The 24,106-nt window shown below is 46.1% G+C and overlaps 1 protein-coding gene across 2 annotated transcripts in view; it reads left to right on the forward strand.

Annotated features, from left to right (window-relative positions):
- DDX10 (DEAD-box helicase 10) overlaps window positions 1–24,106 on the forward strand; it is a 294,884-nt gene that overhangs the window by 216,449 nt on the left and 54,329 nt on the right. Inside the window, exon 17 of one of the 2 annotated variants that reach the window (XM_088456682.1) lies at window positions 22,231–23,455. The exons of the other annotated variant lie outside the window; for it this stretch is intronic. Coding sequence (XP_088312808.1) covers window positions 22,231–22,686 — 456 coding nt within the window. The 3' untranslated portion in view covers window positions 22,687–23,455. Of the gene's footprint in view, window positions 1–22,230; window positions 23,456–24,106 lie in introns of those variants that run through there. 2 annotated transcript variants of the gene reach the window in all.

A 24,106-nucleotide genomic window follows, 5' to 3' on the forward strand; every position in this document is an offset into this window, starting at 1 on the left:
CTGTCCCTGTTCTTTCTGCTAAAGCCCTTGCGGTGCGGTGCGGTGCTGCAGGGTGGTCTCTCGCCTTTTTAAAACAATTGGTGAGAGGAGTCACATACTTTCTACCATCATGTCTGAAAGTGACTTTCCTCTCAGACTACAGTGTACTACGTGTAAAGTACCTTTAGCGGAGGGGGAGTGTAGCGCGGAGGGCCTCTGCCGGCAGTGTTTGTTGTTGGCGCGGCCTATTACGGTTACAGCACCGGTACAGGAGCCGTCCGGGGCTTGTTTCGCTCAGGCGCTTACAACCTTAGTGGGCCAGTTAGCTCCGCAGCCCGCGTTTACGCAGATGGGTTTGTCCCAGCAATCACTGGTGTCGTCACCCATGCAGGGTTTCCCAAGACAATTGGTGGTACCCCGCAGTCTCCCTATTTCCCCTCTCCCGGTTTCTCAGGAGCCGCCGTGGGTTAACTCCCTGACGAGTTCTGTACAGCACTTGTCGGATGTGTTGCAAGGGGAGTCTGTGATGCGGCCACATAAACGGCCGGTGGCGTTTCTGTCGGCTGCTTATGAGGATGACGAATGGACGTCTGATGATGGGGAGATTCTGGATCCTTACGATCAGGAACCTCTCCATACTAAGGACGCAGACGCTAGGTCCAAGGTGTATATTCCTTGACTTATTCGGGCAGTCCGCACAGCCTTGGTGATTGAGGACGAAGTTCCCCCAGCGGGTATGCATTTTTTTAAGGTTGTGAAGGGTGACCCCACAGTCTTTCCTCTTTCGTGTCAGTTGGTGGACCATTTAGAGGAGGCGTGGAAACAGCCTGGCAAGCGATACCAGCCGCAGAGGCGTCTGGCGGTGGCTTACCCGTTCGCGGATAATTATTTTGCTAAGTGGGAATCCCCTCCACAGGTGGATTCTCATGTGACACGTCTTGTCCGTAGTGCCACATTACCAATGCCATCCATGTCCTCCCTTAAGGATGCTACGGACCGCAAGGTAGAGATCTGCCTGAAGTCCGCTTATTCCCTTGGGGGGGGGGGGCAGCGCGGCCGGCTATGGCCATTTGCTGGGTTGCCAGAGCTATGGAGCGCTGGCGGATTCGTTAGAGGCGTCCTTCGAGTCCGGCTGAACAGGCGGAGTTGATTGGTAATCTCCGTGACTTGGCCACTTATATCAACGAGGCGGCCTTAGACATTAGTACCCTGGCGTCTCGAATTTCTTCAGTAGCTGTGGCTGCTCGTCGCACCTTGTGCTTGCGATCCTGGAAGGCGGACGCTGAATCCAAAAAGGGTTTGGAGGCGTTGCCCTTTAATGGAGAAGTTCTCTTCGGTCCAGATCTGGACAAGATTGTAGCCACACTGACGGCAGCCAAATCGGCATGTCTCCCGTCGGCCGCTGTCCCTTCTGGTTCAGGACCATCATCCTTTCGGTCTTATAGGGCCCAGGGCAGGCCCAAACCACAGTCTTTTACCCGACAGGCTGGTCCCAAGAAATCGGCCAAGCCCCGGAAGCAGACCTGGAGTACCAGACATCCGGCCCCTAAGCCAGATGACAAGCCTGCGGCCTGACGGTCCGGGCCTCCCTTTGGGGGATCCCAAAGTGGGAGGCCGCCTGCTGCAGTTCGCACGGTGTTGGTCGGTCACCACGACAGACACTTGGGTTCTCGAGGTGGTCTTCCACGGGTATGCCCTCTTTCCGGCACAGACCCCCGGCATGATTTTTCACCACGGGTCTACCATCAGAACGGAACAAGGCCACGGAGCTGCGGAAGGTCTTGCACACTATGCTCCAGGCTGGAGTTATAGTGCCTGTTCCATTCTCCCAGAGGGGCCAGGGTTTCTATTCCAATCTCTTTTTGGTGCAGAAACCCAATGGGTCGTATCGTCCGATTCTCAACCTCAGGGCTCTCAACAAGTCTTTGCGGGTGCCGAAGTTTCGGATGGAGACCCTACGGTCCATCATTCTGGCGCTGGAACCTGGGGACTACATGGTGTCATTGGACATACAGGACGCTTACCTGCATGTCCCTATTCTTTTGCGCCATCAGCGGTTCCTCAGGTTTGCAATCCGCAGCGACCACTTTCAGTTCCGGGCGTTACCTTTTGGCCTGGCGACGGCACCACGGGTTTTCACCAAGGTGATGGCAGTCATGGCGGCTTCCCTGCGGCTGCAGGGGGTCCGCATGTTGCCGTACTTGGACGACCTTCTATTAGTGGCAGGATCTCCGGAGCTCCTTCTGCACCACTTGGACCTGACCATTGCGCTACTGCAATGGCACGGCTGGTTAATAAACTGGCAGAAGTCCACTCTAATCCCGTCTCGGCGGATTCTGCACCTCGGAGCCTTATTGGACTCGGGACAGCAAAGGATCTTTGTGACGGGGGAAAAGATCTCTGCTTTACAGTCGAGGGTGCACAGTTGTCTGCACAGCCGCCGGGTGTTTCTGCACTCGGCGATGAGGTTACTGGGCTCCATGGTGTCGGTGTTCGACATGGTGGAATATGCCCAGTATCACTCCAGACCTCTGCAGCACCTGATCCTGTCCAAGTGGAACGGGCTGCCTCTAAAATCCCAGACGATAGTGCTCACCCCGGAGGTTCGCCTGTCCCTTGCCTGGTGGTTGCAGACGACCCATCTCAACAAGGGACGTCCGTTCTGGGTACCAAATTGGGTCCTGTTGACAACGGACGCCAGTCTTCGGGGCTGGGGAGCAGTTTCTGGTCCACACTTGTTCCAGGGCAGGTGGACTCCGACCGAAGCGGAGCTTCCAATAAATATCTTGGAACTCCGAGCGGTCTTCAATGCCCTCCAGCAGGCACATCGGGTTCTCCAGGGTCGCGCCCAGTGCAGGTCCAGTCGGACAACGCTACCACCGTGGCCTACATAAACCGGCAAGGAGGAACCCGAAGTCGGGCGGCTCTCGTAGAGGTGTTTCGTATCCTGGTATGGGCGGAGCGCAATCTTCCGGCCATATCAGCTGTCTTCATACCGGGAGTGCTAAATTGGGAGGCGGACTTTCTCAGTCGTCAGGACGTTCATCCGGGGGAATGGTCCCTGCACCCGGACGTTTTTTCAACTGCTGGTGGACAAGTGGGTCTTCCAGAGATCGACCTCATGGCGTCCCGGCACAACAACAAGTTGCCGGTGTACGGGTCTCGCACAAGAGACGAAAAGGCGTCTCTGGTGGATGCTCTGTCCGTCTGGTGGATGTTCCGGTTCACTTACCTGTTTCCTCCGGTTTCCCTTCTTCCACGGGTAATCCGAAAATTCAAACAGGAAGGAGGGACGCTCCTGTTGATGGCTCCCGCGTGGCCCAGACGCCACTGGTTCTCAGACCTTCAGGGTCTGTCCGTGGACAGTCCTCTGCGGTTGCCGCTACGACCGGACCTTCTGTCGCAGGGTCCTTGTCTTCACCCGGACCTGACTCGGCTGTCTTTGACGGCGTTGCTGTTGAGACAGCCATGTTAAGGTCCAGGGTGTTTTCCAGCTCTGTAGTGCGTACCATTTTACGAGCTCGGAAACCGTCTTCCGCGAGGATATACCATCGCGTGTGGCATACGTTCTTCCAGTGGTGTCGACCGAGAGGTTATGCACCGCGGGAGTTTCGTCTGTCCCGGATACTCGCCTTCCTACAAGCGGGACTAGATCATGGGCTTCGCCTTGCTTCTTTGAAGGTACAGGTTTCGGCCCTGTCTGTCTGGTTTCACCGTAGGATTGCTACAATCCCGGATGTGCGCACCTTTATGCCAGGTGTTCTCCGCATTCAGCCACCCTTTGTTCCACCTGTGGCACCTTGGGATTTGACTGTGGTCCTGAGGGCTCTCCAGGGACCGCCGTTTGAACCACTGGGTTCAGTGGATCTTAAATGGCTAACGGCTAAGAGTGTTTTCCTTCTGGCCATAGCTTCGGCCAGACGTGTTTCTGATTTAGGGGCTCTTTCTTGTAGACCCCCTTTCTTGATTTTTCTTGGGAACAGGGCAGTGCTCTACACTCATCCTGAATTTCTTCCCAAAGTTGTTTCCCAGTTTCATGTTAACGAGGAAATCGTTGTTCCGGCCTTTAACTCACCTGGTATTTCAGTGGGTGAGGCCACTTTGGATGTTGTGCGGGCCTTAAGGACTTATGTTGACCGCACTTCTTCGTTTAGGAAGTCGGACGCCTTGTTTGTCCTCTATGGCTTCCATAAAAAGGGTTGGCCTGCTTCAAAGCAAACTTTGGCAGCCTGGATCCGTATGGCTGTTTCTGAAGCTTATCTTCATGAAGGTCTGCCGGTTCCTCCTTCTCTGAAGGCTCATTCCACTAGGTCTGTGGGTCCTTCGTGGGCAGCTCGACGTGGTGCCTCTGCAGTCCAGATCTGCAAGGCTGCTACGTGGTCCTCTGTCCATACCTTCGTGAGGTATTACAGGTTTGACACCTTCGCTTCTCAGGATGCTTCCTTCGGGCGGCGGATTCTCCTTTCAGCACAGGAGCGTCCTCACCCTTAAAGGATACTGCTTTGGGACATCCCCAAGGTATCCTGTGGATACCCTATGGACCCTGAAGTAGAAAATATGAGATATGGTAAGAACTTACCTTTGTTATCTCTATTTCTACGAAGTCCATAGGTTTCCACAGGACTCCCGCCCTGTCGCACCTGTGCTGCAGATGGGCTTTGCTCTGGTCACCGGTTTTTCCGTCTCCCTCTGGTGAGAATGTGATTCTTGTGTGTATCCAGATCTTCTTTCTCTCTCTTCCTTCTCCTCCTCCGGCCTATGGCTTGGTACAAAACTGAGATGCCTTGGCTCGGGGGCGTCGTATAGGAGGGGGACCCTAGTGCATCCTGGGAGGCTGAAAGCTTAACTCTATGGTGCCTGATGACTGACGTCACACCTATACCCCAAGGTATCCTGTGGAACCCTATGGACTTCGTAGAAATAGAGATAACAAAGGTAAGTTCTTACCATATCTCATATTATATACCTGTACGATATTCTGATATTTTCTGAGGATATAGCAAGTCATCACCAACATATATGCGAGTGCTGTCATGACTCCGGGCTAATCAGCTTTTCTGCAAGCTTGAGAAATGATCCTTTGAGCAAAAGGAACTAAAATTTCTGGGGTACATAATTTCGGGTTCCTGCCTTCGAATGGACTCGGAAAAGCTGGCTGCCATTGTCAATTGGTCCCGTCCAGTTGGGTTGAAAGCAATAAAATGCTTCCTGGGATTCTGCAACTTCTACCGCCAGTTCTTCAGAAATTACTCGTCTATCGCAGCTCCCATCACTGCTCTTACCAGAAAGGGTCAAGACACTCATGTGTGGTTGACTGAGGGAGAGGAAGCTTTCGTCCATTTAAAGCATTGCTTCCTTTCAGCACCCATTCTGAGACAACCGAATATTGACCAACCTTTTTTCTCTACCTGTGGACGCCTCCACGGTTGGTGTTGGGGCAGTACTGTCACAGAAGGATAAACAAAACAAGTGGTACTCCTGTGGGTTCTTCTCCCGAAAGTTCTCTGCCCCAAAAAGGATTTATGCTGTCGGGGATAAAGAACTACTAGCCATCATGTTGGCTCTTCAGGAATGGATATATATATATATATATATATATATATAACATTCGTCATTTATCCCGTGACAAGCTGTCCAAGGCAGGCTTGAATGTTTGTTCCCTTTTTGTTTTGTTTTTTTCCAATTTCGTCTCCTGAGAGGTTGTCTAAGTGTCTCTAATTCTGTTCTGTAAAATAGTATTATTGTATAGGGCACCAGCATTTGTTGTGGACTATTGTTTTATAGGTTTTTTTTTTTTGCATGTGTTTCTCTATTTTTTTTTTAAAGGAATGAACCGCACTCACTCAAGTTGTATTCTTTATCTTACTCAGGTAACTAACTATGAGTTGTTTCCCCCCGCCCCTCTTCCATGTTCCTTGGCTAGTAATTGTCATTGCTCTTTTGGTTCCAGTGTTCAATTGATTACGTTTTGATTGGTTTCTTGTCAGAGTCAGCATGTTGTCGGCTTTTCACTCTCGTCTTCCCTTGTTTCGTTTTTTTTTCCCATCCATTACAGCCCTTCAGATAAGCTGACGCCGCCATGTTTTATGTTGATTTCTCAGTATGCAGTACACATACTAATCGGCAGCCCTATGTGCCGATTGCATAAAAGATGGAGCATGCATGACATTCAGGAGATGCATATTTGGAGATCATCAGTTTTCTACGACATATATGACATTTTTATGACAGCCTCTCCCAGACAAGCTGCCAAGTCAGGGCATTAATTAGCTTCCTCACCTTCCTTAGAGGTCTCCTGGTGTCCTTACAGCATGCACAGATTCTGTAAGACGCCTGCCGGCATCTCTATTGTAAAACTCTATATTACTTCACAACTTTTCTTCAGAGTATTCTACATATTGGATGATTAATAAGTAAGTGTTTGTATTAAACGGCAAGAGAGAACCAGCAAATCTATTTCATTCGCCACTTGGCATCGGAGAACCAGTTACAAGATGCAATCTCTTGATTGGCTCCTGCGTTTGGACCACCCTTTTCACTTTCATCTAGGACTGTGCAAAAAAAAACATTAAACCCCAATAAATAAGGATGTACGAGGTTGGGGCACTGTTTAGCTTGCTGCCTCTCAGCACTGGGGTTCCGGGTTAACAACTCTTTTTGGCACCCCAGGTCCAGTGCAGCCTGGCTTGCTCCAAGTGTCCTTTTCACCTGAATGTGCGTCTTAGTCGCAATTGGATGTGACAAACCGCTCCACGAGACTGCACTGATTAATCTGATATGCAACACTTGTATATCTGTGTGCGTGTGAGTCCGAATCTGTATACAAAGTGCCAAGATGCAGCGGAAGCAGCTTTGTATCCCTACGCCAAATTCTCTTGTGCTTTGTCTACAGACTCATTTGCGCACAGGTATGCAAGTGTCTCATATCGATATCGAATTGATCAGTGCAGCCTCGTGAAGCAGTTTTCTCACATCGGATTGTGGCTAAGACACATTCGAGTGAATAAGACGCTACACCACTCAGCGCGGTTCACTCGCGCCAAGCGTCTTGCTCCGCACGCTGTATTGAGGCTAGGTGTATGGGGACACATCTGTGTTTGGCTAGGCATGCAATGCCAACCACCACATCAAGATTAAACCCATCAGATGGGTCCATAACATTACTAATATTAGCACATTATGTAGATTTATAAAGCACTTACCATAATAGCGCCCCCCTAATAGGTAGACAGCAATGTGGGAATATGTGCTGATTAAAAACACCTAAGGACAGATGGGGAGGGGTGCTGGTACTAAGCATAATGAAGTTTCTAAATTGGGGTTTGTGGTCCAGCCCCTCTCCCCTTTCTCATAGGAACGTGAATGGTGAAATTGTCTGTAAAGCACTGCAGAATATTTGAGGGCCATATAAATACCTGGTAATAAAATAATAACAGAATAAATGTATATCCCCAAATTATTTTCTTCATATAGAATGTACCTTCCTTTTATCATTTATCTTTTACTCTATTTTGGCACTTCTCCAGCGGTGTTCCGAGCATCCGTGGAAGAAAGGTTATAATAACCAGCCGGCACATTTAAAGATGATGCTGTGAATTTTCTAGAATACCCCAGGAACATACAACTTACTGCTCCGGCTGACACACTTTATCCGTGAAAGAGACATTTGTTTTCCCCGTTCAATACGTCTCTGTTGCAGCAGTATATTTATAGCAAGATCATCTTATGCTTTTGGATTGATATCTTAGTGGAATTCCTCCTAGGTTTGTTCGTTTCCTTGTCACTGTAATATGCGCTTCTGTTTTCCTTGATGTCTTACTTGTGAGTAAGCCGCTATATTGGATAGAACAGGACAGGTGCATATTTCAGTGTTTTAAAGAATCAATTTGCTGGAATGCCAAATCCAGGAGGTAATTTACCAGCACCTCATCACACCTGTCACTGTTATCACCCTAAGAGATAATAAGCCAGTGCCTTGTCATACTGTACTATTGTTATTACCCCTACAATAGTCATCATTCCTGCCACCGGTATTCCCCCAAAGTAGTTCATCAGCCATTATTCATGCCTGCCACTGTTATCTTCACTCTAGTATAGTATAGTATAGGATTTTTATTTTGCCTGGGGCAAGAGGGTAAATAGACATGGCCCCTCAAAGGTAACCAACTGAATCTAAAATACTCCTTCAGCTTTGCACCCTCTCATACATCTTAATTACAGCCCTGAACACTGTTGTCTGCTCCATTATAGTTCTACTGCACTGTTTCACACCTGGCTGGTTATCGCCACCAAAATAGTTGTTATAATCCCCAAACTGCTTTGTCACCTCTGTCACTGTTATTACCCCCCTGTAATGTTCTCATTTAGCTCCTCGCACCACCACTGTTATCCCCAGCCCCACAATAAATGTTATTTTCTCACTAGTCGTCATTGCTGTGCTGCTGCATAGCAAACCTACCAGCATGGTCACCCTTAGAACAGCACAGCAGCACTCTTTACACCAGTCATTATGATCACTCGAGAGAGAGAGCGAGTACACCAGCACCTCAACCCATCAGTAATCACAGCAAAATGCCTTCACTAGCACCTTCCACTGTTATCACCCCCCTATAGTATTTCTACACCTTGTCTCACCTTCCACAGTTTCTCACTTTGTGCCTTGGAAGCTCCCGCCTTGCGCCCTGGAGGCTCCCGCCTTGCACCTTTGATGCCCCCGCCTTGCACCCTTGAATTAGGAAGTAATTATTCTGCTCCCCATAACACCTGCAAAGCTACCGGGGTACTGTTTAGCTGCTGTCACCCTGCCAGCTGTCTAGTCTGCCGATAGGTCAACCTTATGTGTCACTTCTGACCTTCCTGGTACCTTAATGTGTCAACTAAATCACCTAGGCATATAGTGAATGAAAGATGCACCAATGTGTTCTATAAACACACAGCACACAAGAATACAAAAACTGTAATACCAAGCGGTTAAACATGCTGCAAATTACACACTCCTACACCTCAGTCTTTGTCACAGTCACTATGATACGCAGTCCAGGATGCTGAGCATTTCTCTTCTCTCCTCTACCCACATGGTAGGGACAGAGATCAATGTCTTCCTACTTTTGCCGGGTACACACCATAGGGGAGCCGCTGCCGCCTGCACCACGTGTGGGATCGGGGAAGACACAACCGCAGCGGGCGCCGGGAATTTCCCGCCTGCTGCCGGCCGGGATTCCAGTGCTGCTCGACCCGGTGAGTAATAGCCTGTGTCCGGCACACTGTGACATTATCCCCCCCCCCCCCCCCTCTCTAGGGGTGGTAACCGAACACCCCACAAATGGTATGTTAGGGTGGAACTTCTGAAGGAGCTGAAGCGCATGAATATCTGAGGCCTTGACCTAGCAGTGCTCCTCAGGGCCATACCCCCTCCAATCCACCAAAAACTGAACTCCTCCTCTAGAAATCCTGGAGTCCAAAATCTGTTTCACTTCATATTCCTTTTGATCGTCTACCGGAATCACAGAAGGAGGGCTGCAAGGAGTTGAGAAATTATTAAGTACCAGGAGTTTGAGAAGGGAAACCTGAAACACATTTGGTATTCTGAGAGTGGTTGGAAGTTTCAAACGATATGCCACTGGATTGATCATCTGTAGAATTTGAAAGGGACCAATGAATCTGGGACCGAATTTCATCGTTGGAACTCTTAATCTCAGATGCTTGGTTGACAGCCAGACTTTATCACCAGGACTCGGCCCCGGACCGCTCTTCCTCTTCCTGTCCGCAAACTTCTTATACCTTGGAAGAAGCTTTGCACAAATTCCTCTTTACCACTTCCAGATCTTAAAGTACCAGTTCACTGTATCACGTATGGCTGGAAGTGATACTGACCGAAGGCCTAGTAACTCTGGTAACACTGGATGCAGACCGTACTGAATAAAAAAATGGAGTGTCCCAACGTCTCATGATACAGATTATTGTGGGCAAACTCAGCCCACTGTAACAGAGAAACCCAATCATCCTGATTGGCTGAAACATACATCCGAATGAATTTCTCCAATTCTTGGTTTATTTGCTCTGTCTGGCCAATACTCTGGGGATGATAGGCTGAAGAGAAGCTCAAGCTGCTGCCAAAGCACCTGCATAATGCTCTCCAGAACTTAGAGGTAAACTGCACCCTTCGGTCGGAAACAATGTCTTTAGAAAACCTGTGTAACCTAAACCTCTTATAAACACTTCCACCAACTTTGGTACCGAAGGTAGACCTCTTAAAGGAACAAAGTGTGCGGCCTTGGAGAACCTATCCACCACCAGCAGTATAGTGTTGGACCCTTGGCACGAAGGCAGATCAGTCACGAAGTCCACAGAAATCTGAGTCTAAGGACAATTAGGCACTGGTATTGGCATCAGGGGACCTGATGGAGAGTGCGGCGGAACCTTGTGCTGAGCACAATATGACAAGCTGCCACGAAGTCTTTAACATCTTGACGGACCGTCTGCCACCAGTACCTCCTGAGGATCAGCTCCAAAGGTTTTTTGATTCCTGCATGCCCACTGAAACGTGATGAATGCGCCCATCAAAGTAATTCGGACCGGAGTTCTGGTGCTATGAATGCTTTTCTCAGTGGAATCTTGACCTTATTGGTGACAGCTATGAAGAAAGCAGGGTTTAAAATGGACTTGTCCTCCTTTACTTCCTCCATTTCAGCTGAACCAAATGCTCAAGACAGGGCATCGGCCTTGATGTTCTTATTATCCGGCCGGTAAGAAATCACTAGATTAAAACGATCAAAAAATGACGACCATCTGGACTGACAATTCAGACAGTGGACTGTTCTGAGGTACGTCAAATTCTTATGATCGGTATAGACTGTCACCGGAAATTTAACTCCATCTAACAAGTATCGCCATTCCTGAAGAGCCAACATGATGGCTAATAGTTCTTTATCCCCGACAGCATAATTCCTTTTTGGGGAAGAGAACTTTCAGGAGAAGAACCCACAGGAGTACCACTTGTTTTTTTTTATCCTTCTGTGACAGTACTGCCCCAACACCAACTGTGGAGGCGTCCAACTCCAAGAAAAAAGGTTGGTCAATATTCTGTTGTCTCAGCATGGGTGCTGAAAGGAAGCACTGCTTTAAATGGACGAAAGCTTCCTCTGTCTCAGTCGACCACACATGAGTGTCTTGACCCTTTCTGTAAGAGCAGTGATGGGAGCTGCGATAGACGAGTAGTTTCTGATGAACTGGCGGTAGAAGTTGCAGAATCCCAGGAAGCTTTTTATTGCTTTTAACCCAACTGGACGGGACCAATTGACAATGGCAGCCAGCTTCTCCGGGTCCATTCGAAGGCAGGAACCCGAAATGATGTACCCCAGAAATTTTAGTTCCTTTTGCTCAAAGGATCATTTCTCAAACTTGCAGAAAAGCTGATTAGCCCGGAGTCGTGACAGCACTCGCATACATGTTGGTGATGACTTGCTACAGTATATCCTCAGAGAATATCAGAATATCGTTCAGGTATACTACTACATACTTGTATAACAGATGCCGGAATATATAATTCATGTACTTTTGGAAAACAGCCAGGGCATTGCTTAATCCAAAAGGCATGACTAAGTACTCGTAGTGGCCTTCATGAATATTAAAGGCCGTCTTCCACTCATCTGCAGAATGGATTCTGATTAAATTGTAGGCCCCACAAAGATCCAGCTTGGTGAAAATCTTTGCCCCTTTTATCCGGCCAAAGAGCTCAGAAATCAGCGGTAGGGGAAACCAGTCCTTAATGATAATTGCGTTCAGGCCCCGGTAATAGATGCATGGCCTCAAACCTCCATCCAGGTGATTTAGATTCTCTGATAAACCCACTTTCCAGATTCTCCTTAATATATTCGAATAATGCCTGGGATTCGGGAAGTGAGAGAGGAAAAATTCTTCCACGAGGCGGCACCACTTCAGGTAGTAAGTCTATAGCGCAATCCCACTCCCGATGAGCAGGAAGCATCTCAGCTGCCTTTTTACTGAATACTTCTCTGAAGGATTGGTATGGAGATGGAAGGGGATCTTCCAGAGAGATGACTGAACTCCGAATGGCACGGTGTGGAGGTTCTGACAGATGACAAACAGGACCTACAGCATTGAGAACAGGAGCATGTTTGCGGAACTAAGGAGGAGCCAGGATAACCGAACTTTTGGCTTACGGGAGTATATAGAATGCTATCAATTCCCGATAGAGAGCACCCACTTGAATGGTAATCTCGATCGTCTGAGAGTGGATGGTAGCTGTGGGAGTTTATTCCCATCCACACCAACAATACAAAGGGGGGGGTTTGTAGCGGCACACTTGCAATTCTTAACTCTTGGACCTTTTTAGCCGGAATGAAATTGCCATCGGCACCTAAGTCCAAAAAGGCCCTGAGGACTTCAGAGGCATTTCCCACGACCAGAGTTACATCGATGGAAAACTGGGATGCAACGCCGTCTTTTGGGGTGTGTTGAAACACACCTAATCTGAACACCCCTCGCTCAGTTAGGCCTTTTAGTTTCCCGGACGTTTTGAGAGAAGATTACCTGGTTAGCCACAGTACAGACACAGTTTATTTTTGAACCTCTTTTTCCTTTTGTGGCAGGAAGGAGAGACTACCAAATCTGCATGGGCTCTTCAGGAGGCTCAACTGGTGTCCCGAAAAATGTGGAGCAAGCTTGAAGGTGTAGCGACGAGACTGTTCCTTTTTTTGTGCTCTTTCTCTGTGGCAAAGATCTACCCGGATACACAAGGAGATTAAGTCACCCAAGGAAGTTGGCAATTCCCTGGATGCAAGTACATCTTTGATTTGATCCAACAGCCCCTGCATAAATGCAGCGACCAAAGCTTCATTGTTCCACCCTAATTCTGAAGCAAGTGTTCGACACTGCACAGCATACTGTCCTGCAGATTGGTTGCCTTGTTTCAGCTGTAAGATAGCCGACCCTGCAGAGGATACTCATCCGGGCTCATCGAGGACTCTCCGGAAAGCTGTCAGGAACTCGGCGCTATTGTTTACCAGTGGATCATTCCTTTCCCATAATGGAGAAGCCCAAGCCAACGCTTGATTGGACAATAGTGATATCACGTAAGCTACTTTCATCCTCTCGGAAGAGAAATTTGTTGCCTGGACCTCAAACTGAATTAAGCACTGGTTCAAGAATCCTCAACAGCCTTTGGTGTCCCCATCATACTTCGCAGGATTTGGAATACGTAATGGCGCGGAAGCACCTGCAGTTTGTACAGTCACCGTTGGAGATGAGGCTGGTTGTACCGGAGGTGGCTGAGCAACACCGACTCGTTGCATTAGGGTCTGCCAACACTGCATAATCTGAGCCTGGTCTTGTTCTTGTTGCTCGACTCTTGCAAAGAGGTTCTCAAGCAAGTCACGTGGTGACAGGTTACCAGCAGCATCCATGATTTTAAGGCCAGAGTATTCTGTCGCAACTCTCAGGTAGATAATGGATGCAACCCGTATTTAGGGATTGGCGTGACCTATTTCTGAGGTGCAGTGTCTAATGTGCTGGCGGTGTTCACCAGGGCCCCTCGCAAAAAGGTATGGACTTGGCTGCGTCTGACACACTGGTCGCGGCCCTCAGAATAGGTTTGCCTGTACAGGTGCTTGTAAACTCTGGATGTAGCGGAGAAAACTTTCAGCGTAGTCGACAGGCCGTTTCAGAACCAAACAGACAAGACGGTACCAGGGAGCAGACGTATGCAGGTCACGGAGGATAGCCAAGGTCAGAACCGGATTACCAACGCAGTACCAGGGATCAGATTAAACCTGAGTCATGAACAAACCTAAGGTCAGGAACAGGTAACGAGAAATGCACAGGAACACTGGAGCAAGGTATTGGAGCCTATACTCTGGCACCTGTCTGATGCCGGCCGTCCTATACAAGCTTTCTGTGTAGTGTAGGGGCACATGGCGTACTTGATCTGTCCTTATCCTCTGCTCCCTTCACTATGTGATGTTTTTCTTATAATTTATCAAGGTCTCAATTCGGGATGTAGTCAAAATGTCAACATTCACGTTGACATCACATTGTTGACATTTATTATGTTGACATTGAACATGTCGACATGTACAGAATGTCAACATGTTCACAATGTCATGTGAAATGCTGACATTCTGCACAGACCGGCAGCGAAGAGTTATGGAGCATACACACGGTCAGATTTGTCAGACTTGTCAGATTTGTCAGATGAACGATTTGAACGATTTGAACAAAGTTTTGAACGATTTGAACAAAGTTTTGAACGATTGAACGATTTTTGACTGCATTAAAGTGAATGGAATCGTCCAAGTCTGACTGCAAACACATCAGATGTCAGAAATCGTTATCTGACCATCGGGAACGCGCATCGTTGATCGTCCATCGTTCAGGCATGTCAGATATGAACGATTTTCCTTCAGATATGAACGACTGAACGATTTTTAAATCGTTATCGTTCATATCTGAAGGAAAAATCTGATCGTGTGTATGCACCATTAGGCTGCGGTAGGGGAGGTTAAGGATAGGCTGGAGAAGAGGAATGGAAGGGGTTTAGGCATACTCGCCACCACATTATCCGCCAAAAGTCATCAGATGACCGCCAGACTCGGAAGACATTGCTGAAGCCGCCAGACCAGGTAAGTCACCACCTCCAAGGATGTTTTGTCAACATTTCATCAGTGTCGACATTGCAATCATGTCGGCATAATGACAAGGTCGATGTTCTCATTTCGACATGATGAATGTCGATAAAATATTCCACACCCCTTGATTCCACTGTTTGTGCACTTTCTGCTTGCATCACAAATACCCTCCTGGGTCTAATGTTGCGGTATACATTCCTGATATAGCTCCTATAATTGAATTACATTTTTTTTCTACTCCACCCACAAAATAACATAAAACCGCGCACAGACGCTCTGAGAGATCCTTTATTTTTCATTGTGTCTAATTGATAGCTGAGCTCCTTAAATGCTTTTTTTTTTTATATATATATATTCTCAGTGCCAGGGGACTTGCATGTAACATAAATCTATCAGCTGCTTTTTTTCTGGTTTATGATCTTTTTTTTTTTTTTTTTTTTTTTTTTTTATCTTTTGTTCATAGTTAGCTTAATTGGATTATTCCCTGCCAGAGGGACTGTACCCGGTTTCATCTGCCTGGCACAAAGTACAGGCTGCTAATTTCTTCTTGCTTATCTTTTCTCCCAGGAAGGAGAAGGTACGCCGAGCACGCCAGTATCTCTTTATTGCCGTTATGGATACGGGCACCTGTCAAACTTAAACTTATTGTTGATATTGCCTCCGCTTTCCCTTACTCTTTATCTCTAATTCATGATCTAAAAGGGCTTGAATATGAAAAACTAAGTGATTATATAAGAAGGCATCCTGTAGCCTTCAAAAAAGTTTCTGTACCGTGATGCAACAATGGTTAAGTAATATTGAGCCAGATTCATTACCGATCGCAGCTGTGATTACGCACGCAGTCCCACTGCGAAAATGTTAATGAATGCTATCGCAATGCCATCACAGCCTAACATAAGTCACTTTACCTTGCACACATCCGTAATACTTTGCAAGTCTGTGAAACCATCGGTAACATCGAGTACAATTACAGCCTCACGCACACTGGCACAAGGTCTGACCTTACTCAGGAATTGCTAACCTCATCGCACGCAATTAAAGCCCAAGCTCCGTATGGCACTGCAGTGGCTAATTTATGCACGCCCCTTGTAACGGTGTTCAAACGCACTGGCACGTCTGCTTTTCACAGACCATCCCCATCACCACCCCCAAACTCCCACTTCCTGTCTATCACTCTATGATGGGTTTGCATAGTCACTGAGATCGCGGGCCGATCGCAGTGAAGCCTTCGCGCACTGCAATGCATGCGCAGTGCACAACATTCGGCCGTCTGCTTGCGTAATGGCAGTTGCAAACGGTAATGAATCAGGCCCGTTGTTAATACTTATCTGGAACCCTGGTGCAAAGGTGTGTATATAGTATTTTTAAAAGAATAATTATTTAATAATTGGATGTATGAAGTTTGTTTCTTGTATAGTTCTGTGAACTGCTACCTGGATGACGAGTGTGGTATATTTTGTTCACATTTAGAATGTCGGCATGTCAACAATAGGATTTCCCATTTAGTTTTAAGCTGGGTACACTCTAGGTCGACCTATCTGATGATTGGTAAGTGCATACACACTTGCCAATCACCTGTCCGATGTGGCAGGTTTGATGTCACAACTTCGCTGTCATTCATTGGCGTGTGTACAGGAAAAATAAAATATTTTTTTTACAAAGTAAGAAATTTTGGATCCAAAAATAATTTTGGGATCAACTAATCACCAGCTCATCATCTATATAATACCGACGGACATCGGGTTTTTAGAAATAAATATCCAAGGCCCACATCACATTCCATTCAAGGCAAGTATACTACATAACTTTGTAGGACCTTGATCTGTACCATGGAGGCTTGTTGCATGTATTTCCCATTTAAATATATGACGATCTGGAGTGAATTACCAACCACATTAACAAGATTATCGTTGCACGCCACAACCACCGTAGGACCACGGTGAAAATTGTGTCCAACGTTTATTACTCACTTCTGAAGAGATGCAGTCAGGAAGCTTCCTGGCTGTCTAATCCCTGCAAGGTACTAATGACAGGCGTCGAAATCCCGATGCCTGTCATTAGACCTACGCCGTGAGCCCGACACCCGGCATACCGATCAAAGGTCAGCCGCGCGGGGGGGGTGGGTTGTGGGACAGGATAGGATAGGGGCTCCCAGGGGGGACTTAGGGCTAGGGAAAGGGGGGGTTAGGGTTAGGCACCCCCACGGGAGACTTAGGTTTAGGCTGCGGGGAAGAGGGGGTTAGGTTTAGGCACTTGGGGGGGGTTAGGGGCCATGCGGCCACCGGTATATCATACTGATTCCCTTCTGAAGGGTGAGTGTACATCCATCTCTTACGAGAAATAAGATATTTACGGTTTTACACTTTTATTGTTTCTTTCTTCCACATATTTTTGAGAACAAATATAAGACGGTTATAATCACAAATAGATCAAAGAAAGCGCCGGAACCACTGAAGCCTGGTCTCCCCTGTGTAGAGGAGAAAATCCTCCATCATGCAAAAATGCATAGTTAAAATGTTTAAATTGCCCAATTTGTAAGCCTCTGCTGATAAACAGTCATATATTTTTTTACCTGGATGTAAGCTTCCTCATCCTTTGTGTCTGTATTGTAAATAATTCATAAGCTCTATAATCCTAGCTGCATATGAAAAAGAGATAAGCAACCTACAGTATGGTTCTCCAGTGGCTAGCATGGCATGCTGGGATTTCTAGTACTATTACAGATGCAGTGTTACAGGTTGGTTATCATACATTGCCACAGCTTTGTTCATATTTGACAGACACCTCTACTGTCAGCCCCTGATCCCAGATTGTCACCATTTATTGCCGCTTTCCCTTTATGCTCACCGGTACTTGGGTGCCAGCAGGTCTTCAGCTTGGGTGGTAGATGTTTATCACAGATTAGTAATAATATAAGGAATAAACCGGAAACTAATCTGATTTAATTAGATTTGCTCAAAAATGTGCTAGACAATAAGACACACAACACAGGATGAATATGTGTAATATATGATATGACAATCTATATGTATATCAATATATGATAACGTATCACAACCAGGAAGGAGTATATGGACATAATGGGGCTGATTCTCAGTGAGATGCATCTGCGACAAAAATGCGAGGATCCGACCGTGTATGCGGACTATCTGTGCTTCTGCATGTGGAAATCCATCCCTCCCACTGTTTTATTGCAACCATCATCAGTCATATCGAGATTTGCACCTACGCATCTGCATTCTACGGACGAGCCTGGAAGTGAGGTTACATGCCCATAACACTGCCATGACCCCCCCACGAGACAGATCCGTTCTATTTGTCCGCATGGTTGCCTCCCAATTACCGCTCAGGAATGACCATTTCACTGAAGAGAGCTATGTGGAGGGGACAGATGCCCTAGCAAACTCCATCCATGCGTGTACGTCTTGTCTGGCATATGCGCATTTGGCGCTTTTTTCCTACAATGCATGCGCAGTATGCAGATATCCAGGAATCCCTTCTGCATGTCCACGTTTGCCTTACTCAGGCCCAATAGGTCATTATATAATAGGTCCTACAGGACACATGGGATGCCGGGACTGAAATCCCGGCACCTGTCAGAATCCCGGTGCTGGCATCCCAACCGATGAAATCCTGAAGTTAAGTATCGGGGTTAGGTGGAGGGATAGGGGTTAGGGTTAGGCACTACTGGGAGGGTTAGGTTTAGGGTGCGGGGAGGGGAAGGTTAGGTTTAGGCACTGAAAAGAGAAGGATAGGGTAGGGAGAGGGGGAGAGTTAGGTCGGTGTCTGTATCCTAACCCTGTCGGGATGCTGGCATCTGGATTCTGAACGCCGGCATCCTGTACCCATCCCGGTCATACACCCAAAATGATCTGACGAGGTTCTGCAGCAGTACATACTGCACACAGGAAGCTTAGACAGTGGGAGCACATAATACACCTCTATTTTCTTCACAATGACCGCGTGAAACCTGGCAGCACAAATTATATATATATATATATATATATATATATTTATATATATTCTGCTGTAAATGTTGTAAGCTTGAGTGCTAAATGACAAATCCACAGGGGCTGGGTCCAACTTGCTGTGCAGCATCCTCCTATCCTGATCTCTATACAGAGTCATTATTTCCACTCAGCCGATTCCCCTCTGTATTATTGGCTTGTGCTGGCCCCTCTTATTAGTCTGTATACAGTAAGGGCTCGTTCCTACATGAATAAAAATGAAAGGCGGATTAACTGTATATCTGTGTTCTATAAATGCAAAGCAAGCACGTGTGAATGGGGTGACGCGCATATTTACAGCTATGCAGTACATTGGCCACATTCTGAATTGGTAAATGCCTAAATCCTACTTTTACGTGGTTGCATTTTATGTTTTATATTACTTTAATGACCCTACCACGATATTTGTCCGTCATTTACATATGCAAATGTTTAGCAACACGCATATTTTCCAAAGACTGATTCTTTTTTGTACGCCTGGACCAACATATACATGAGGAATGTGCTTAATATGAAATGAAGAAGATGTAGCTTCCATACGGGTTTAGAAATGATGGCGTATAATTTACCTGTTAAATTAAATATAGGTGTCTGCAATCAAAATATAATGTGTGTGTGTATATGTATCACATTGAATTACATCAGATCTTCCTTTATAAGCCCTGATTTCCTTTGTTAATGCATAAAATACAGTTATATAAACCACCTTTAGCACGCTTTTCTGTTCAGAATTGTATAAGCTATTTTGATAAACAAGGACTCAGAGGTTTATTTATCAACGAGCTTTATCATTCACAATGAGTGATAAAACTTGTTACGTATGATAAATGGTGCTCCAGCCAATCAGCTCCCAACTGTCATTTTTCAAACAGATGACAGTTGGGAGCTGACTGGATGGGGGGGGGGGTCTGTCTAAGTGAGGAATGTGTGTTATCTGCCCTCCCCACAATCCCATTGTCAGATAGGTAAGTAGCCAAAATTTCTACATTAACAATGTCTACGTGTGCATAACGTCAACATATGAAACGCCGACATTCTTCACAGACCAGTAGAGGAGGGTTATTTTTAGGCTGCGGGAGGGTCAGGTTAGGATTAGACACTAGGAGGGGAAGGGCATAATCACTGCCGCAAATGCAGCTGGATCCGCCAGACGTCTTTATCAGCTGAACACCGGACACGGAAGACATCGCTGGAGCCGCTGGACCCAGCAAGCTACTGCTAGATCGACAGGGACGTTTTGCCGGCATTCTAATCATGTAGACATTTCAAGCATGTCGACATTAGTCATTCTTACGATGAATGTCGACAAAATATACCAACCCGTCTACTACCATTCTCTGTTTGTCCCAAGGCCCTCGTCCCAGAGGTTCCGATTAGCTGTGTCTGCTGTAGGAGGGTTCTGGTCTTCACAGTAGTTTCTACCATTGCTGGTCCATGTGAGAAAGACTGAGCACTGATGGGGTCTCTGGCATTTGGCATAGACTACTCACATCATGGAGCAGTAATGTGAGCTGTGTAATACAGAACAGCACAGTTAACCTATCCTCCAATGCACACCGCAGAAGTTTAATTGACCGAGTCCTGTGAATGCTCAGATCCTAAAACATTGTATTTATATTTAAACCATTTGGTTTCAGTACTAATCCGAATCAGGCCCTGGGTTCTGAAGTGTCTGGCCTTTGTTTGAAAAGAGACGGGCGCTAAACCCCTCCTGAGCAGCCATAATTGTTTACCTCCCAGAGAGGTATTGATAAAGAGATAATGACCCTATAGGAGGTCCGATGCATGCTTACAAGATACTTGGCTTGCTTTTTAACTTTCAATATGGGCTTGCTGCTTTAAATTCTGTTTGCCCAGTACTTCACTAGGTGTGCGGGTAATGGGCACGTGCCCCATAGAGCTGCACACAATTCAATATGCGCATTTTTTTGAGTACACGCAATATGGGAGAAATTATGGCTGACTTGCGTCCAACTCAACCTCAGCCCCTTAGTTTTCAAGGTAGTTTACATTAAGTAACTTAAATAAAAATGATATAATTAATCTGGTATACTTTATATATATATATATATATATATATATATATATATACATACATATACACACACATACAGTGTGTGTATGTATGTGTGTATATATACACATACACACACATACAGTATATGTATATATATATATATATATGTGTGTGTATGTGTATATATATATATATATATATATATATAAATATATAATGTATATGTTTAGTCCGTGGTGTATCTATAATGGGTGAGGTGCCCATGCACCCCTCAGTCCATTGACTATGCAGTGCTCACACTCACCCTGCACCCATTGACAATATTTACCTTTATGTTGCTGCTAAAATCACTGGGAAGATGGCACTGGTCCCATTTTCCCAGAGATATGTGCATAGGCAATAAAGAAATCACAGGGAAAATGGTACCAGTGCCAGTCACCTTGGCACAAATGCCGGGGGGGAGGGGGTGGATACTGCACTCGGGCCCCCTCCTCTGATAAACGGCTTATGCGATCAGTGGATTTGTGCTATTCATTTACCAAAACTTTATTGTAATACCTTCCTAGTGTAATCACTTGCATGCCCGACAGGTGAGAACAACTTACGCTCGGTGTTTATGGGTCCTACTGATAGCCAGATGTTATTGGATTTACCTGATGCATCTTAATGTGTGACAGATTACACAATATACAGTGGTTATAGATGAATAGCTGCTGGTTCTCGATTCCCTGGTGTGTGCGCACACAATTTAAGCCCTACCAGCTCTAGTGCGATAAGCCATTACTTAGTTAGCTTGCTCAAATAAATATGATTTACCAGCATGAGCTCAATTGAAAATATTTGATTTTCTTTCTAAATATTAAGATCCCCAAAAAGGTTATAGCTATAACTTTTGAGGTTTGATTGCTTTTGGTGGAGAATGATAGCCATACATCAAAAAACTATTTCTTGTCTGTCCAATTTTGTATAACCGCTCTGGGTATAGCAAGAAATTGGGAATTCAATCCAATATCCCGAGCTTGTTAAGCTGTACTGACATGGCCTTTTACTGACGAGGTGGAAAGTTCGGCTGGCAGCAAATGTGCGCGGTGCTTAATGTACTTTCTGCAGGGTCTGCCGATGCGCTTATTTGATTTTCAGAAATAATGGTAGTTTTGTTATGTACCAGTCTCTCTTTTACAATCTAAGTGACTGTTCGCGGTGACTGCTGCCGTTGTAATAGGGAGAGTTTCAGAAAGTCTTTTCTCCGACTCAGTTTTTTTTTCCAACACTTGTAATTTAACTACTTATGGCACATACTGTAGAGCAGTGGTTCACAAACTCTGTCCTCAGGACCCCGCACAGATGTATTCATTACTCACTGATACATTTTAAAAGATCAACAGGTGGAGATAATCATTTAACTTGTGATTCTGTGAGGAGACCTGGAAAACATGCACTGTTTGGGGTCCTGAGGACTGAGTTTGAGAACCTGTGCGGTTTCAATTTCAGCTTAAACGATTTTAAATGCTCATTGTAACACTGTACATAAACTATAGACATTTTCCATTTAACTACTGATCCCCGTCTTTCTTCTCCAAAGTTTGTCTCTACAGTTTTTCCTCTACAGTATGGGGCTGATTCTCAGTGTGGGGCAATGCGGGCAGATTTTCGACGGACTACACTAACCGCGGCACAGCGTTTCTGGGTGGCAGCCTTGCGTACGCACAGATCTGTTGCGTCTAGGAAGAGTGTCGTGGATGGGCTCCATTGTAGCGTGCGGATGGAGGTGGGACGCCTGTTTCAGAAAAATCTCTATGAACCCGGCATGGGATGGGTGCAAATCCAGATACTCATGACGGTGGACGGGAAAACAGTGGGCGGGGCGGGCTTCCACATGCAGTCACACGGATACTTTGCATACAACACGGGAGCATTCTCACATTACCATAGGCTAGTAAGCCAGCAGTGTCGGCCGTCCGCAAAAGCGGGAGCGGATGCCTTTAAGTCAGAATCCGCCCCTGTGATGTTCAGCAGAACGCCTGATGCAGATTTCTAAGGAACTTGGGCTTATATATTCCTATTGCAAAGGAAACGTTTAAGTAAATACAAAAACTGTATATTCAAAATATTTAAATAGAGCTTTCCTCAAAAGAATGTGGCCAGTGTACAGAGTTGTGCGCGTCTCGAGATGTGACCTCCTATACGTAGGGCTTACTACTAGTCTCCATCATCGGCATCACTAGTCTCCATCATTCTAGGTGCAGAAAATACTACTGCAAACGGAGGTATTTATGCTTACGTTCAGCGCTGCCTATCCTGCAATTGCGCCATCATCCCCTCACTGAGCTTCCAACTAGGGAACGCTCGGTTACAGTCCAGCTCCGTCGCTTCAGTTTTATAGTAAGTGTAATGCAATGCAAAGGCAATTCAGTTCTGTAACGCCCGCACTTGCTTTTGCTCATTGCGGAGCACGAGGAGTGGGAATTTGCACAAGATACACTCTTTAAAAAGACGTAGGTTCACCTCTGAATTCATAATAGTAGCAGTATTGATTTAGTTCTGGTTTCTGAAATGATCAGGACAACGGGCACACGAATAAAAGATTCCCAAATGGTATAAGAATATTAGAATTGATTGAGCCCTTCTGGTATGGAGGGCAAACACCTGAGGAATATGTTGGCATATGGGTTAGAATGTAGAGACTTGGGCCTCTTATCTTGAAGCCAGTACAAATGCTCTATTGCCATATAAACTACATGTAATCCAGATTTTGCTGAAATCAAATTGGATACAGGGGGACATGTATCATACCTTGGAAAGAGATAAAGTGGAGTGTGATGAAGTACCAACCAGTCAGCTCCTAGCTGTAACTTTACAGGCTGTTTTTGAAGTTGGTACTTTATCTCTCTCCACTTTTTCTCTCTCCAACATTTGATACATCCCCTCCCCCCAGTCTTAAACACTGTTTGAGCCAAGTATATGTGATGTTCAGGGTGGATCTAAAGATCGCCACCATTAAAAATACTGCTGCAGATACTAAAGGTGAGATGTATCAAACCTTACCTTCAGGAGAGATAAAATGGAGAAGTTGCCCATAGCAATAAATAAGCTGATAACTGTCATTGATCTAGCATAGCCTATAAAATGACAGTAGCTGATTGGTTGCTATGGGCAGTTTCTCCACTTCACCTCTATTGAAGGTTATATGATCCTGCTCCTCAAAGGATGTGGCCAAGTTGAACAAGCTCCATCATTATTGGTACAGTCCAAAGTTGACCACGCACAGAACAGTAGGGGACTGACTGTGGTCGTCGTCCTACCTTATTTGCCAAAATGATCCTAGACATTTCAGTAGAATTTCTATCGACCTATAGCAGCCGTTTTCAGGCCACAAGTTCATATATATCGGGCCAATTGTGGGATATTGCCTAACATATTCCAGGCCAGTAATATTCATGTTCTAGTCTAATTTGCCT

Source organism: Taudactylus pleione, unplaced genomic scaffold (assembly GCF_031769625.1).
Source record: "Taudactylus pleione unplaced genomic scaffold, aTauple2 ptg000711l, whole genome shotgun sequence".
NCBI lineage: Eukaryota > Metazoa > Chordata > Amphibia > Anura > Myobatrachidae > Taudactylus > Taudactylus pleione.